Raw genomic sequence first — 14,892 nt, forward strand, 5'->3', positions numbered from 1 at the left:
AGACCTGATGCCACACACACATGCCTGTAATCCCAGTGCCTTTGGAACCTGAGGCAGGAGGATTACAAGTTTCTGGCCAGCCTCAGTAACTTGGCAAGACAGACCCTCAACAACTTAGCAAGACCCTGTCTCAAAGCAAAACAAATTAATGGGCTGGGATTGTTGCTCAGTGGTTAAGTGCCCCTGGGTTCAATTCCTAGTACTGCTGAATTAAATAAATAAATAAATAAATAAATAAATAAATAAATAAATAAATAAAAAGATCTTTGATTTGTATTTATCTTTGAACTTCCTAAGAAACAAGAATGAGATGCAATTTGAGGATAACATGATAGTAGAAATGCTCTGATAAAGAATTGTTTTATGTACCTCAAATAATCTGTTTTTCCAGGCCAGAATAAGGTTGAACTTCTCATTCAGAAGTTTGCATGGCTCATTTGAGTCCTGCGTTCCTACTTCAGTGGTATATTCAGTATCAGTTGATGGACCTACTCTCCTTGAATTGTCCAAGGACCCTTCAGGGAGCAAATAAATTTGTTAACACTAACATTCAGTAGGACCCAGAATAGAGTAACTCATGGAGTTAGCTCACAAGTTTGGTTTATGGAGTATCTTCAACAAGGAAAATTGCACTTTAAGAGATTGCCCAAAAGCAAAGGACCTTGAGTTTTTAGGGGTGGCAAATTGTGAAAAGGCAAATATATCAAGAAATCAATAGCAGAAAAGGCTAGTTACCAGTTTATTGTGTAGATCCCTCTGGTACAGTCACCAGATTGATAAGGTCTAAAGTCTACCTTGGAGGAGAGGAGGAACATAGTTGTAAATTTATGTCCTACTTTTAAGGAAGGAAAGGACAGGCAGAGTGCTTTTCTTGTATCTACTTCTCTTTGGTTGCTTTCAAATCAAAATAATCTTAAGCCAAGTGACGTATTTTGGGGTGGTGTATTTTACCACCGTTCAGTCTACTGTGACAATTATGTAATTGCTTGTTCCACTCCTGTGTCATGGTTTGAGGAACAGTTGCTAATCCTCCAGAGAACATATCCACAAAGAGATTCATCTTTGATATCCAAGTCTAGATTACAGTGCCTAAAATTTTAATACTCAAATGTTTTATCAGTGTTTGTACCAGAACATCTGATCCACAAGGAACCCCCAGCCTGTCATGGTTTGTGCTAGAATGATATCCCTCACTATAACAACTCTGACAGGCTATTTATTGATCACTTATGCTGGTTTATTAATGCTCTTGTGGTGAGTTTTCCATTTTGACTCTTAGTAGCCCTTTATGGAATCAGACTGTTACAGTCTAGTTATTAGGTGTCTCCCAAAAGCTCATGTATGAAACAATGCAAGAAAGTTCAGTGGTAAAATGACAGAGTTATGATAAGAATATTAACCTAATCAATACATTAATCCCTGACAGGGGTTAACTGGGTGGTAACTGTAGGCAGTTAGTGTGTGACTGGAAGAGACGGGTCACTGGCGGGTATGCCTTTGAGATTTATATTTTGTCCTAGAGAGGAGAGCTCTTTCTTTGCTTCCTGGTGTGATGTCCTGAAGTGTTTTCCTCTGCCCCACTTTTCTACCTCTGTGTTCTTCCTCACCTTGAGCCCCAAGGAATGGAGTCTGGCTGTCTATGGACTGAGACTTCTGAAACCTTGATCCTGAAATAAACTTTTCCTCCTCTAAAATTGTTCTTGTCAAGTCTTTTGATTGTGGCAGCAAAAATGCTGACTAAAACACATCTTCCCTGGGACAACATCTATCTCTAAGGTTCTAGTTTCCCTGGAGGAATAGAGTATGTCCACTCCTTTGCTCAGAAGAAACTCCTGGAATCCTAAACAGTTGGGTCATTACCCCACCAGAGCACAATTCTAAATACAAGAGAGAAGGTCTTAGGTCAGATCCTGTTATGCCTTTCCCTCCCATGTACCTAAGGACTTCCATTTATATATTTAATAGGAAACACTGCAATGACTCTTCCAGTAGTAGGAAGATCTACTAGAAAATAAATATATGATTGCCAAATTCAGAGAAAAGCAGGTCTTCACTTTTAAATTTGAATTTCTCTTGCTAAAATGTTTCCTAATAAGACACCATTACATTTGGAAAATATTGCACATTTTTGTATATTTATGAAAAATATTATCTAAACTAAATTTAAATATACACATAAAAATTTTGTCTTGAAATTAAAAACAATCACTTCAAAATGACTGTCTCATTTACCTATAAAATACCTTACTTTAGGAATGTTTTGTATGTCAGTGGAATCCATTATTATTACTTTACTGAAAAAGAAACCAACATTGAGAGAAATTTAGTGACTCATTTTTGTCCGTGTAGGAGAAAATGGCAGACTCAGGACCTCAACCTGCATGTCAGGTGAAAGAGAAGAAGAGAAAACTTTCTGCAGGAGTTAAGAAGCCAAAGTGTGGGCTGGGGATGTAACTCAGTTGGTAGAGTGCTTGCCTCACAAGCACAAGGCACTGGGTTCAAATCCCCAGCACCACAAAAAAAAAAGAAAAAAAAAAAGGGAAGCCAAAGTGTTTGGGAAGGTGCACAGAGTAAAGTTTATCCTAGGATAGGCATAAAATTAAATTGTTGTTAAATTTATATGATTAAAGTCCAGGAATGACTTAGTATAATACAAAGATTTTTGTTTTATATATACATACATATATGTATATGTATATTTACTTATACATACACACACACACATACACATATTTATTTTTCCTAAAATCGAGATGACCAGACTTACAATGAGCACTATCGATGGAAACATTCAAACAAGTCATGGAACTGTCTTTTATTTGGAATATGGTAATTCTTACATCAGATCAATAGATGAACAAAATAACCTTTATGAACTCCTGCAGTTGTGATTTATTGTTCCACAGATTTATTGAGCATCTAGTAAGTGTTGGTGCTCTAGCTGCAATTAAAAAATGAAGCAGTAATCACTGTGTCCTTAAAGTGCTCTAATCTGGTAGGGAAGTTAAGCAAATGATTTGAGGAATTAACTGGAGAATTATAATTGTTGCACTTACTGAAATATGTAGAATATTATAGACCCAGATAACATGGGTATTTAATCCAGTTCTGTTGGTCAGGGAATGACTTCCTGAGGAATTGATGTTTTAGTTGGAAGATAAATAGAAGCTAAGTGGAAAGAAATGGGTTGAACATTCCATGGGGGCAGCATAGACCATATGAAGCTCTGAGATACTAAGAGTATGGAATTATTGAAGGAATTAAAGGAACGCAAAGGGAAGATTGGTGTGATATGAGGCTGAGATGGTATTCAGGAGCTGCAGTAGTATCTGAAAGCAAAACAAATAAGCAGAAGTCCATACAAATCCAGAAAATTTTTATTATATTTTAATTAAAATATTACTTACTGAATTAGGATGTTACACTATATCTTCAGATATATCATGGTGACTGGAAGTTACTTTTTAATAACAGGAAGAAAACGTTAATATATAGGTATAGAGAAAACTTAAATATCTGAAACACCAGTTTGGGACTACAACTATTAATACTAATGCAAATATGACTCTATCTTAACTATTCATAAATAATTTACATATACTTCACATATTCTACAGTAGTATTATTGAGAGTGAGATAAATATCAAATATCTCCCATATTTTAACATGAGTTTCAGAGTTCTCTTAATATACTGAGAAATAGTATGTTAATATATATATATATATATATATATATATATATGTCTATATTAGTCAACTTTATGACAACATACCTGAAATAAACAACTTAAATGAGGAAAGGTTTATTTTGACTCATGGTTTCACTTGACACTTCTGCATTGGGCCTGTGGAGAGGCAGAACATCATGGCAGGGAGCACATGACTGAGCAAACCTGCTTTCATCATGGTGGCCAGGAAGTGGAAAAAGAAAGGAAAGGGTTGGTGACTCAGTATACCCTTCAAGGTCACATCCCCACCAACCTAACTTCTTCCAATTAGGCCTCACCTCCTAAAATTCTTTCTACTCAACAATAACACTTTCAGTTGAGGACCAAGACTTCAGAAATGAATTCAGGAATATTTAAGACTCAAATCATAACACTCAATCCTTGGCCCTCAAAGACTTATATCCATCTCATAATGCAAAAGTCTCTAGTTTATCTCTAAGAGCCCACATAACTTTGACAGTTCAAGCATTGCTCAAAAGTTCAAGTCCAACATCTCTGAGATGCAAAGCACACACTTAGCTGCAAACCCATTTAAGAAAAAAAAATAGTTATATACTTTCAACATACAATATCAGGATAGGCACAGGGCAAGCATTTCTGTTCTAAAAGGGAGGGATAGGGTAAGGAAAGCAGGACTGGAATCAAAGCAAGACCAAAAACTAATCAGACAATCATTAAATCCTATAGTTCCATGTCTAGTATCGAGGACACATGTAGTATTATGTGCTCTCCAAAGGACCTGGAAAGCCCATACCTATGACTTTGTTGGTTTCAGCCCACATGTCTGCTCTTACGCTGACTGTACTCACTCTCTGCAGCTCCCCTTGGCAGGCATTCCATGTTTCTGCTATGCCCAACTTCCTGGGGTCTGTACTGTCCCTTTGACTTTATTCTCTCAGCTTCACACACCATCCTGTCAGGTTCTATCTGCAGAAACTTGGAACCAGGCACACCCTGCTTGGCCTCTGAGGCTTCCCTCTGAAATCTTGGTGGAAGCTTCAATGACCTACAACTCTGGCATTCTGATGCCTGCAAAACCAGCATCATGTGGACCAAACCCAGGTTTGCTACCAGTGGGAGGTGTATGTGAAACCACTGGAACAATGAGTACCGCAGCCTTGGCTGAACACAGGGAGATGAGTCCCAGAGAAGTAATTCCCTAGGCATCCCTCACTGGCAGAGTGCTCTGGGGCTTCTCAAAAGAAAGCCTTTGAAATGAATTTACATTTTTATATTCTTGAAACTCTAATGGGTGCTATCTTGCCAATCCCTTAGAGAGCCTCAAGTCATCTTTTATATTGTCCCTGTGTTATGTTCTTACCTTTTTTAATGGTACAACTCTCTTTAATAAATGCATCCTTCTGCACTTTACACACTTTAAATGTGTTCCTTTTCTGACAAAACTGCAGGTTTTCAAATCTTTCCACTCTTGTCTTTTGCTCCAGATTCTCACCATAAATCTAGCTAAAAGCAGCCAGCAATGCCCATGTTATTGAATGTGGCAGTACCTTAAAATTTCCCAGATAAATAAACAGATAAAGTAGTCAGTCACCTTTAAACTCAGTCTCACACAAATTCCAGGGCGTGAACAAAATGCTGATAGTCTTTGCCAGAATGTACATGAATGACTGCTGGTTCACTTCCCATAGAGTCTTCATGTCCATTTGAATCTTTCTGAATCTGATCTTGACTTTCTACAATCAATAGCACCATTTTTGTCTTCTGAACGCCCATCAGAGTTGACCATTAATCTCTTCTTTGGGTATTCTAGGCTCTTCCTAGCCTCCTTCTCCAAATATTTCCAAATTCCTCCTATAAAACAGTTCCACAGTTCCAAAAACTGCTGAACCATGTCATCAGGGATAGTCACAGCAATGTCCCCAATTCTTGGTACTATTTTTCTATGTTATTCAACTTTCCATTACTGTAACAAAATGTCTGAGACAAACAACCTAAAGGAGAAAAGGTTTATTTTGCCTCACAGTTTTAGAAGTTTCAGTCCATGGTTGGCTAACTCCGTTGTTTCTAGGCTAGTGGCAGGAAGAACATCATGGAGGAGAGCACATGGTAGAGCAGAGCTGCTCACATCATGGCACCTCAGAAGCAAAAGGAAAAGAGGAAGGAGTTGGGGTTTCCCAAAAACCTTTAAAGGGCACTCTTCCAATGACCTAACTTCTTCCACCTCCTAAAGTTTCCACTACCTACCAGCTCTAGACCACACCTTTAACACATGAACTTTTGGGAAACATTTAAGATCCAAACCATAACAAAATGTTTTTCATCTTTGTATTAGTTAGCATAACCAGGCAAGGGAAAAACATTCACTGGCTAAATTAATGCAGGCAGAGAACTATACCATAGATATTTTTTATATCTCCATAGTTTTCCTTAACATCAGGGATTCTAAACATAATCATAGAAAAGGTTTAAATAGCACAAACTATATTATTTTTTAATTACAATTTTTCTTTATTATAATCTTAGTATCTAGGGAAAAGAGGCTTATTATATCATTTCATTTCTAAACTATATTGTATTCCAAATGTACTTAGCAAATATTAATGCACATGAATGAATTTACAGTGTTAGCATTTTAAAGTTACATAACTGAATATGTTAGACAACGAAATTTGTAAATATAGAATATTGTATTTGAATACAGTCGATGCTTTATTATAAAGGTCACTGTAATACTGTACTTCATTATGTATTACTTGGTTCTAAATTTTCACTAGGTGGCAGACTTAGCCAAGTATTCAGTTTCTGTGTTTAAAATAACATAAGAGATGTAGGTTCACTTATGTAGAACAGAAATGGCAGGTACTTTGCATAAATTGTGTTGTTTTATCTAATTTCAATTGTAAAAGTCATTCAAATGTGATGACTGGGTCACTCAGTTTTATTTTTCACTCACTAAGACTCCAAATATATCTAACTACATATATGAGTGTATTTTTATTTGAAGTAATATAATAGAAAAAGAATATAAACAAAGACTGTAAACAATTGGAAATTTATTTAAATTTAGGATAATGGCGTATATGGAAGATAAAAATCATACTTCTTAGAAAAGTAAAAAATTATTTTATAGATGAAATAATTTGTCATTAGTTTGATATCTGCCTCATAAATTTCTTCTCTGGCCTTATATCTTATTACTGTCCTAGGTGTTCTTCACAAGCTATCCATTCATTAGTGTCTCAGTGCTCCTTAAACTAGGAACATCGTGTGAGTCATAATTTATCACCACTAGAAATACATATGTAGCAGTATAATTCATGAATTTTTACTGTTTTCTCCATTTGTTCATAGAATGTTTAATAACAAGAATTTTATTTTATACATTTTTATCTTCTGGAGACCAGAGCTTTCTAATAGTAAACTGGTAATAGCTATTTGTTAAATCAGATATTTAAAATTGCCCTCATAAAATACAAATAATAATGATGAAGTTATGACCTAGTAATTACTATTTAAAAGTAGACAGGAAGGTAGACTTTATATTTTTAAATTAGGTAAGATTTTTAATGTATGAAACTCTGATATACAGCTAGATATTCCTAATAATTTGTTATTTTATTTGGATTCTCTGAATTTCCTTTCCAGAGGTGTACCTACCTCTTCATTAAAATAGTAAGGGGGAGAGCCTTTGAACCCAAGTACTGCTGTGTTGCAGCTCTGGCCACCTACCTACATGCTAATTTGAACATGGAATTCATCTCACTGTGCCTCAGTTCCTCGTCTGTAAACTAGGAATCATAGGTTAATCATAGAAATGTTCTCTGTGATTTGAAAAAGATAATGTGACCCTCTTGGTTTCTGACACAAGTTGGAAAATATTGAGGTACAAAGAAACCAAAAAGAGAGGGATCAAAATGTCTGGCAAGAGGATGCAACTTTGATATATAGCAATAGTGGGTTTCTTAAATCTACGCTGAGGAACTGTGGTCACGGGCCATGCTAACAACTACTAGGCTTGCCTTTAGGGCTGAGGTCACCTAATACCCTGACACAAACCAGCACAAGCCTAAAAATACTGAAAAGATGGAGGTGCCCTCAACACCTCCAGGGGAAGGAGGGGGTATGTATGGATGGAAACAGAAATACAGAGGTTCCCACATGATGTTGTGAAGATACATGAGTTAATAAATGAACAGTTCTTAAAACAGTGCTTCCTGTGTTTTACCTATAAATATTTTGTAGGCATTTTTTACCTTTCCAAAAGCTATAAAATGGAAAAAATAGAAAGAAGAATATTTGGGTCAGTGAAATTTTCTTTTCACAGTACATAGCATAGAATTTAGCAATTATTGTCTAAATGAAATTATAGAGCTTTGTGCTTATTGATCCATTTGGATAATTATTATTTATTCATTTTAGTTTCTATTGTTACAGGTTATTAAATATTATCTGTGCAATCCATATTATGGTAACAGTTATTTTTAAATAAATCTTAAATAAATACTTCTGAAATTTCAAGAAGTTATGAACTTGGCAGTTGGTGGCATTTTCTAGGCTTACCAGAGAGAATTTGCTGGCTCAAAAGTCAACTGATGAATATGTACATCATATATATATTATATACACACATAGGTGTATATATTTATGATATTTAAACATACTTATGTTTGTATTAATACATATATATATATAATTTTTTTAAAGAGACCACTCCTAATTTTTTAAGTTTCTGAGAGATAAGAACTTCAGTTTAGAGAATTTACATTTCATATGAAAAGATCGGAGCTGCTAAAAAGGCAGTCAGATGACATATAGAAAATAGTGTTTCTGCATAAACAGTTTGCACTTTAACCCTTAACATTTTACCCACTAGGTAAAATGGGAGGAAAGCTGATTATCCCAGAAACACAAACAAAAATTGATTGTTTATTTTAACAAAGATTCATTAATTAAAGGCATATAAAATGCGGTACTAGGCATCGAGAGGATAACTTTGACTTTTTAGATGTCACTACTTAGCTCATGCATGGATAAAATCCACCAGAGCATAGGATAAGACACAATGTAATAAGTGGTACATCCCCAAATACTGGGGATCTAAAGTAGAGAGGGGCATTTTGACTTTGAAAGATTTTTTTAAATGTTCATAACATTTGAATTTGAGAGGATCTTTCAAAATGACTCAGTTTTCAAAATATAGATATTGAGTAGGAAAGTGAACAGGGAAGCAGGTGCATTTTAGGCAGAAATAGTAACATGAAGAGAAGAAGCTAAGAAAATAATAATGTCCATAGCTAAGAAACAGTACCTATTGTTTGACCCTGTGCTAAATGTTTCACAAACCATATCTCTGAGTTTCTGTCACCCTTCCTTTAAAGAATCTTTTGAGTATTCTTAAAATCAAGGTCCTCGAACTATTGAAAACAGTGATCATTTGCATAAATAAAATCATAATATTTTCATTATTAAAAATCTGCATAAGAAACTGTTGACATTGTTGTTTTGCTGATAAATTTGTTACCCTTACTATAATTTATCCAGACCAAGGAATATAATAATATAATATATAATAATATAATATTTGTTCTTGAAATTAAGATTAAGAATGAATTTCCTAAAACACCTGATGGCATCTTAGCTCTCAAAGGCCTTGATTAGATGAAGTCCCAGTGTTTGTCCATTTAGGTAACCGAGAAGGCATAGAGATTTCATGACAGAAACATTTGAATGTTTTAGTGTCTAACTGGAAAGATGACCAGAGCCCAGGGAAACAGATGGGAGAGGCAGGTATTCAAGGAAGGCTTGGCCCAGGAGGCTGGGGAACCTGCCCTTTTGGCTAGTGACATGTAGCAGGCCCTCTGCCTGGCAAGAGGGAGATGTCCTAGGAAATCATCAAGCAGCATTGGGAATTAGATCTGAGGAGAGGTCAAAAATCATCTGTGGCATGAGGACTCAGGAACAGGGCTCCAATCTTAAAAGAAGCACAATCCTTTAGAAGATGCCAAATGAAGCAGCCAGAGATGGGAGCACATTCACGACTAGAACTGCTAGAAGATGCTGACTTGGTTTTGAGCTACAAACAGGTTGTTTGTATCCTGTGTATTTTCAGTTAGTGCTAATCCCTGTGTTCAAGGGAAGGGTTCGGCCTAGTAATGAAAATTTTAAGTGCTCAGAACTTAGTTTGACTTAGTGTAAACATATTCTATGGGGAGAAAAGCTGATTATCCTAGGAAGTAGCTGCTATGGAGAATCCCAAGTATTTGAACCAAGAACACTGCCAATCTTGCAAATATACCAGGTAAGGATTAGTTCATCAAAGCAGCAAAAATAGAAAGGAATTTATTGTGGTGTTAGCCTTCTCTTTTCCTCTGGGTGAGAAAATCTTACATTTGTGTGTATGTGTGTATACATGTGTATATGTATTTGGGGAATGGAAAGAAAGCTACTGTGAAGCCATTAGCCATATGAAAATTCTCAGAAGCCTTTTGTAACATCCTTATCAATGTTATAGCTTTTGCTCCAGTTCACTACAGTGAAATTTTATCTAAATTATTTCTTCTCAGAAGTTCATTGTAGCAAAACATGATGTTTATGAATTACATTTTATAATAGCAAACCACAGGGTATCAAAGAGCCCACATAATGGACAAGAAGATCACCATGTGAAAATTTTTCCAATTCACACATTTCTGTTTTAATATGACCCATAAAGAAATCTTACAAATTCATAAATCAGTTTTATGAGTTTTCTTCTATGCTGTTTCATAATTAGAGAGAGAAAATGTCTATTAAAAGCCAAAGTACTGAATTTATTTTTCTTATTGTGCTAAACTGTTGTTGAAAATATTCTTAGAAAAACAGTGTCTTATTTTTCTTGTATTGTACAGAATGTTTTATGTGGCTCTGCTTGCTGTTATAATTGGATATAGTTTATGCTGAAAGCTAGGAATCACTCACTAATAAGTATGTTGTTATGATAAATACCATATTGGATTGTTAGTGTAATGCAAATTTTTTTTTTAACTGTAGGTTGTTTTCCAGTCTCAGTATTATCACAGAGCTTACTCACCCAGCAAACATGAGATTCATGCAGTTCAGAGCCAAAGACTGTTATTCTCTTGCTCTTTCAAAACTGGAAAAGGTAAGACCTACATTAAAAAACAAAAAACAAAAAACAAAAAAAAAAAACCACACACTTGGAGATAATCATTTTGGTTGAAAGAATAACTGGGAATATCTATGTATAGAAAAAATAACATGAGATAGGAAAGGCAAAACTGCTGTTTTGAATTCCTACTTGGGAACTCAAATTTTTATGAACAGTGGTTGATGAATTTGAACAATTTATTTTTACAAGTAAATATGGTGAAAATGTGCTCTTCTGTAATCAACAATTATAAGTTGAAATTATAAATTTATAAAAGAAGTGCAATGGAAATGTACATATTCACTTAAATGTCAGTTATATTGATAGCATTACAAATTGTTTGCTGTGTCATGACATCTATATTTGAAGTTCCCCAAATCCCTAAGATATTATAAGATTGATAGGTTTTTTTGAAAGCTGGATTCTAAATTGTCACCAACATAGCCTGAGACAAAACCAAGTTCATTGCTTACCTTAGGTAAGAGGTACTTCCACTTCAGGGGTGCTTTGGGAATGCCTCAGAGGATTATTTCTAAAGAAAGGTCAAAATATATTGAGGAAATTTGATTTAATGAGGATACTTCAAAGCAGGGACTTGATTAGGGTTGGGAAGAGATGCAGATAATGCTATTGGAGACAGTGGAAATGTTATGCCATGTTTTGTGGACAGAAAGTTTGGTTTCCATTCTCAGCCTTCAGATCCAGCATGGGGTAGATGTTTTTTTGTACTCAGCTTGTACTTGATACTAATTGTTAAGTCTACTCTTCCTCTCTGTGACCAAAATGCCTATCAATAGCAATTTAGAGGAGGAAAAGTATATTTTTACTTACAGCTTCAGAGGTTCAGTCCTTGGTCAGCCGTCTCCATTGTTCTGGCTCAAGGTGAGGCAGGACATTTTGGGGAAAGGGCATAGTGGAGTAGGTCTGCTCTACTCATCGTGGCCAGAAGGCAGAATAGAGAAGGGAAGGAGACAGGAAGATGGACCCTCCTGGGGTACACCCCCACTGACCTACCTCCTCCAGCCATGCCCCACCTGCCTACAATCACCACCACCCACTTAGTCCATTCAAACTAAGTTGGACTGGTTAGTTACCATTCTCACAATCTAATCGTTTGATCTCTAACTATTCCTGCATTAGCACAAGAGCTTTTGGGGAACACTTCATATCTAAATCATAACACTAGTATATTGAAAGAATTAAATTCAAGAGGGAAAAAAAGACTCAATTCTATACATGTAAAAATAAGTATATGTTGTCATCTTTGCTTATGACAATATAAGAGGTAGAGAAAATGATACTTATATTTTTATTAGTGTTTTTATTTCACCTGAGAGTTCTATTTTGCATATTTTTGCCATGAAAAAACTCAGTCTGCTCCCTGTATGAGAGAAGCCAGAGTCAAGAAGTAAGGTATTGGGAGAGAAAGAACTTTATTATGATGAGCTAGCCAACTGGAAACTGGGAGATTATGGTCCCAGGAAAGTGTTTTAGGGTTGGTTCAAATAGATGGGTGACCAGATATTGTGGGTGTCTTCTCACAGTTGAAGGTTTATGGCCAAATCATGCACATCTGATCTGATCATCAAATCATAATATTTTTTTCCTGTTCTGTAGATCTCATGAACAAAGTTCATTATTTACTCATACAACCCTTATCACTGATTCGTTTGCCTACATGTAGTTCTTGACATATTACACAATAGACAGGCTAGAGGGTAGCAAGGGGAACCCTTTTGAAAGAGAACAAATTCCATCTGATTATTATGGAAGATAAGGATGAGTGAAATGAAGTAGGGAGTTGGACATGAAATTTGGTCCCAGAGCTTAGTTTCTCTGTTATTTCAGATGCAGTCGTCATTTCTGGGAGACTTGTTGTATAAGAATGTTTCTGCACTCCTGTCTATGGATTTTCATCTCCAAAGCTGATCACATACACTCTGTTAGTCCAGCCTTACCTCGTTCAAATTTTTCAGGCTTAGGGAAATTATTGTTGTGCCTGATTCCTTACATGAAACCTGAGTGTGAGTCAGATTAAATAACTTTTTCAAGATTGTGTGGCTATCATGTCAATGCACTGTGGAAAACTCAGGAATTAATACTTGAGACAGAAAACTCCATTATGTCACACCTATTTTAGCAACATAGAAGGGGTGGAGGAATGGAAAGCAGGGCTAAATCATCTCTGCACCCACAAGCAAATCCAGTAATTCAGAATCTAGCTGAAATTGGAACTGATGTGATATAGCACGTCCTCCTTTGTGAATAATGAGGTGGAATCACCAGATGCTGAAGAAACCAGGCTCTGGAGTCAGTTTGGTCAATTTGGAGGAATGGATTGATTTCCAGGTTCAAAACCTTGGGATTCTTATCTGTAAAGAAAACAACCCAGCATTTGATATATAATTACTATTCAAATGATACTAAAAGCATAAAAGGTATTTATTGGTACTGTCTCTAATAAAGATTCCATTGTATGTAATTTTATGCAGGGTCACTTTATGTAGCAAGGTCATAATTGTGGAAGCTATTTTCAATATTTGTGAGCTTATGTATGCCTGCATAATTGTGTGTTTATTGCATTAGGAAAAAAGAAGAACAAAATGAGGTTTTGATGTTTATTGGAGCATTAATTATAAATGAAATCTGTTGTTAACCTGGAAATCCTCTCCACAAATGTAGAAAACAGTTTTATTTGATAAGCTTTTAAACCAGACATTTTACATATCCCTGGCAATTCACTAGAGACTGTAAAGGTAGAATCAATTGCACACTCGTTAATAATAACCACATGCATTATATCATACTATATGTATAATATATATAATGAATGTGGTTTCATATGTATACATATATATATTTATGTTTATATTTATATATATATATTAATTCAAAGGAAAAATAAACTTTTCTATCGTTGCAACAAACAAGGTATGGAACTGAGCCTGATGTACATAGAAGTTATTACTGTGATACTGATTTTTTTGGGAAAACAACAACAAAAACCAGATTTAGTGTGAGGTTGACCTACAGGAAGATCAGGAGCAGAAAGCTCAGATCTACCTCTGCAATCTTTTGGTGGTGGGGTGATTTATAGGAAGGAGAGGGGGGGAATGATTGGATCGCAGAAGGGGAGTCATTTAGGGTTCTTTAGAGGTATGTTAGATGGTCCTCATGCCGCTTCATAGGTCATGTTTCTTTTTGAAGGAAGTTGCTATATTCTGCTTGGGGGATTTTACATTTTTAATGTCAGAAGGTCATTGACCTGAGGCTCTGACTTCTTTTGTGTTAGTGTACACTTCATGATTCCATACCATCCTTGAGTAAGCTCTGGAGGTGTTTCCTGAAAGACAATTTAAAAACACTTTATCGTGTAAGGATTATATGTCCCAATGTGTCTAAGCCTTAGCCAATTTCAGGTAAAACTTGAAGCTAGGCTAAACTTCCTAAAGAAACAGAGATATAAGTTCTCAGCTTCCTTGATATTCACATTTCAAACAGTGAAAAAGATAGGTCCAAAGACTCCACGAAAGGCACTCCTAGACTACAAAACTTGCTAGAGTTTTGAAAAGATTGGCATTCATCTCCAAAAGAAAGAGAAACAATTTGCAGTTCCAAGTTTCCTAAAGGAAATGCTCTAAAACAAAAGGGAGGAGTGAGGTCTTTTCTTTCTCTTTGGGCTTCATGGAACTTTTGTTTTGTTTTGTTTTTTAATTTGTATTTGTCCTGACCTCTTTTAGAATTTTCCCCAAGAAGGAATTGTTTTTCCTTGGAACAAATTATTTAGGAATAGGGAGACTGCCAAGCACAGTGGTGCATGCTTGTAATCCCAGTAGCTCAGCAGGCTGAGGCAGGAGGATAAAGAGTTCAAAGCCAGCCTCAGTAAAAGCGAGGGAGGCACTAAGCAACTCAGTGAGACCCTGTCTCTAAATAAAATACAAAATAGAGCTGGGGATGTGGCTCAGTGGTTGAGTTCAATTCCTGGTACCAAAAAAAAAAAAAAAAAAAAAGGATAGGGAGACTGCAGGAAGTATAATTGAAAACTGTGGTTTTGAT

General features: G+C 35.7%; 1 protein-coding gene across 1 annotated transcript in view; it reads left to right on the forward strand.

Moving 5' to 3' along the window:
* LOC124961705 (potassium channel subfamily T member 2-like) overlaps positions 1 to 14,892 on the forward strand; it is a 354,530-nt gene that overhangs the window by 280,771 nt on the left and 58,867 nt on the right. The window contains 1 exon segment of the mRNA XM_047520608.1: positions 10,719 to 10,830. Coding sequence (XP_047376564.1) covers positions 10,719 to 10,830 — 112 coding nt within the window.

This window comes from Sciurus carolinensis, chromosome 12 (assembly GCF_902686445.1).
Source record: "Sciurus carolinensis chromosome 12, mSciCar1.2, whole genome shotgun sequence".
Classification (NCBI taxonomy): domain Eukaryota; kingdom Metazoa; phylum Chordata; class Mammalia; order Rodentia; family Sciuridae; genus Sciurus; species Sciurus carolinensis.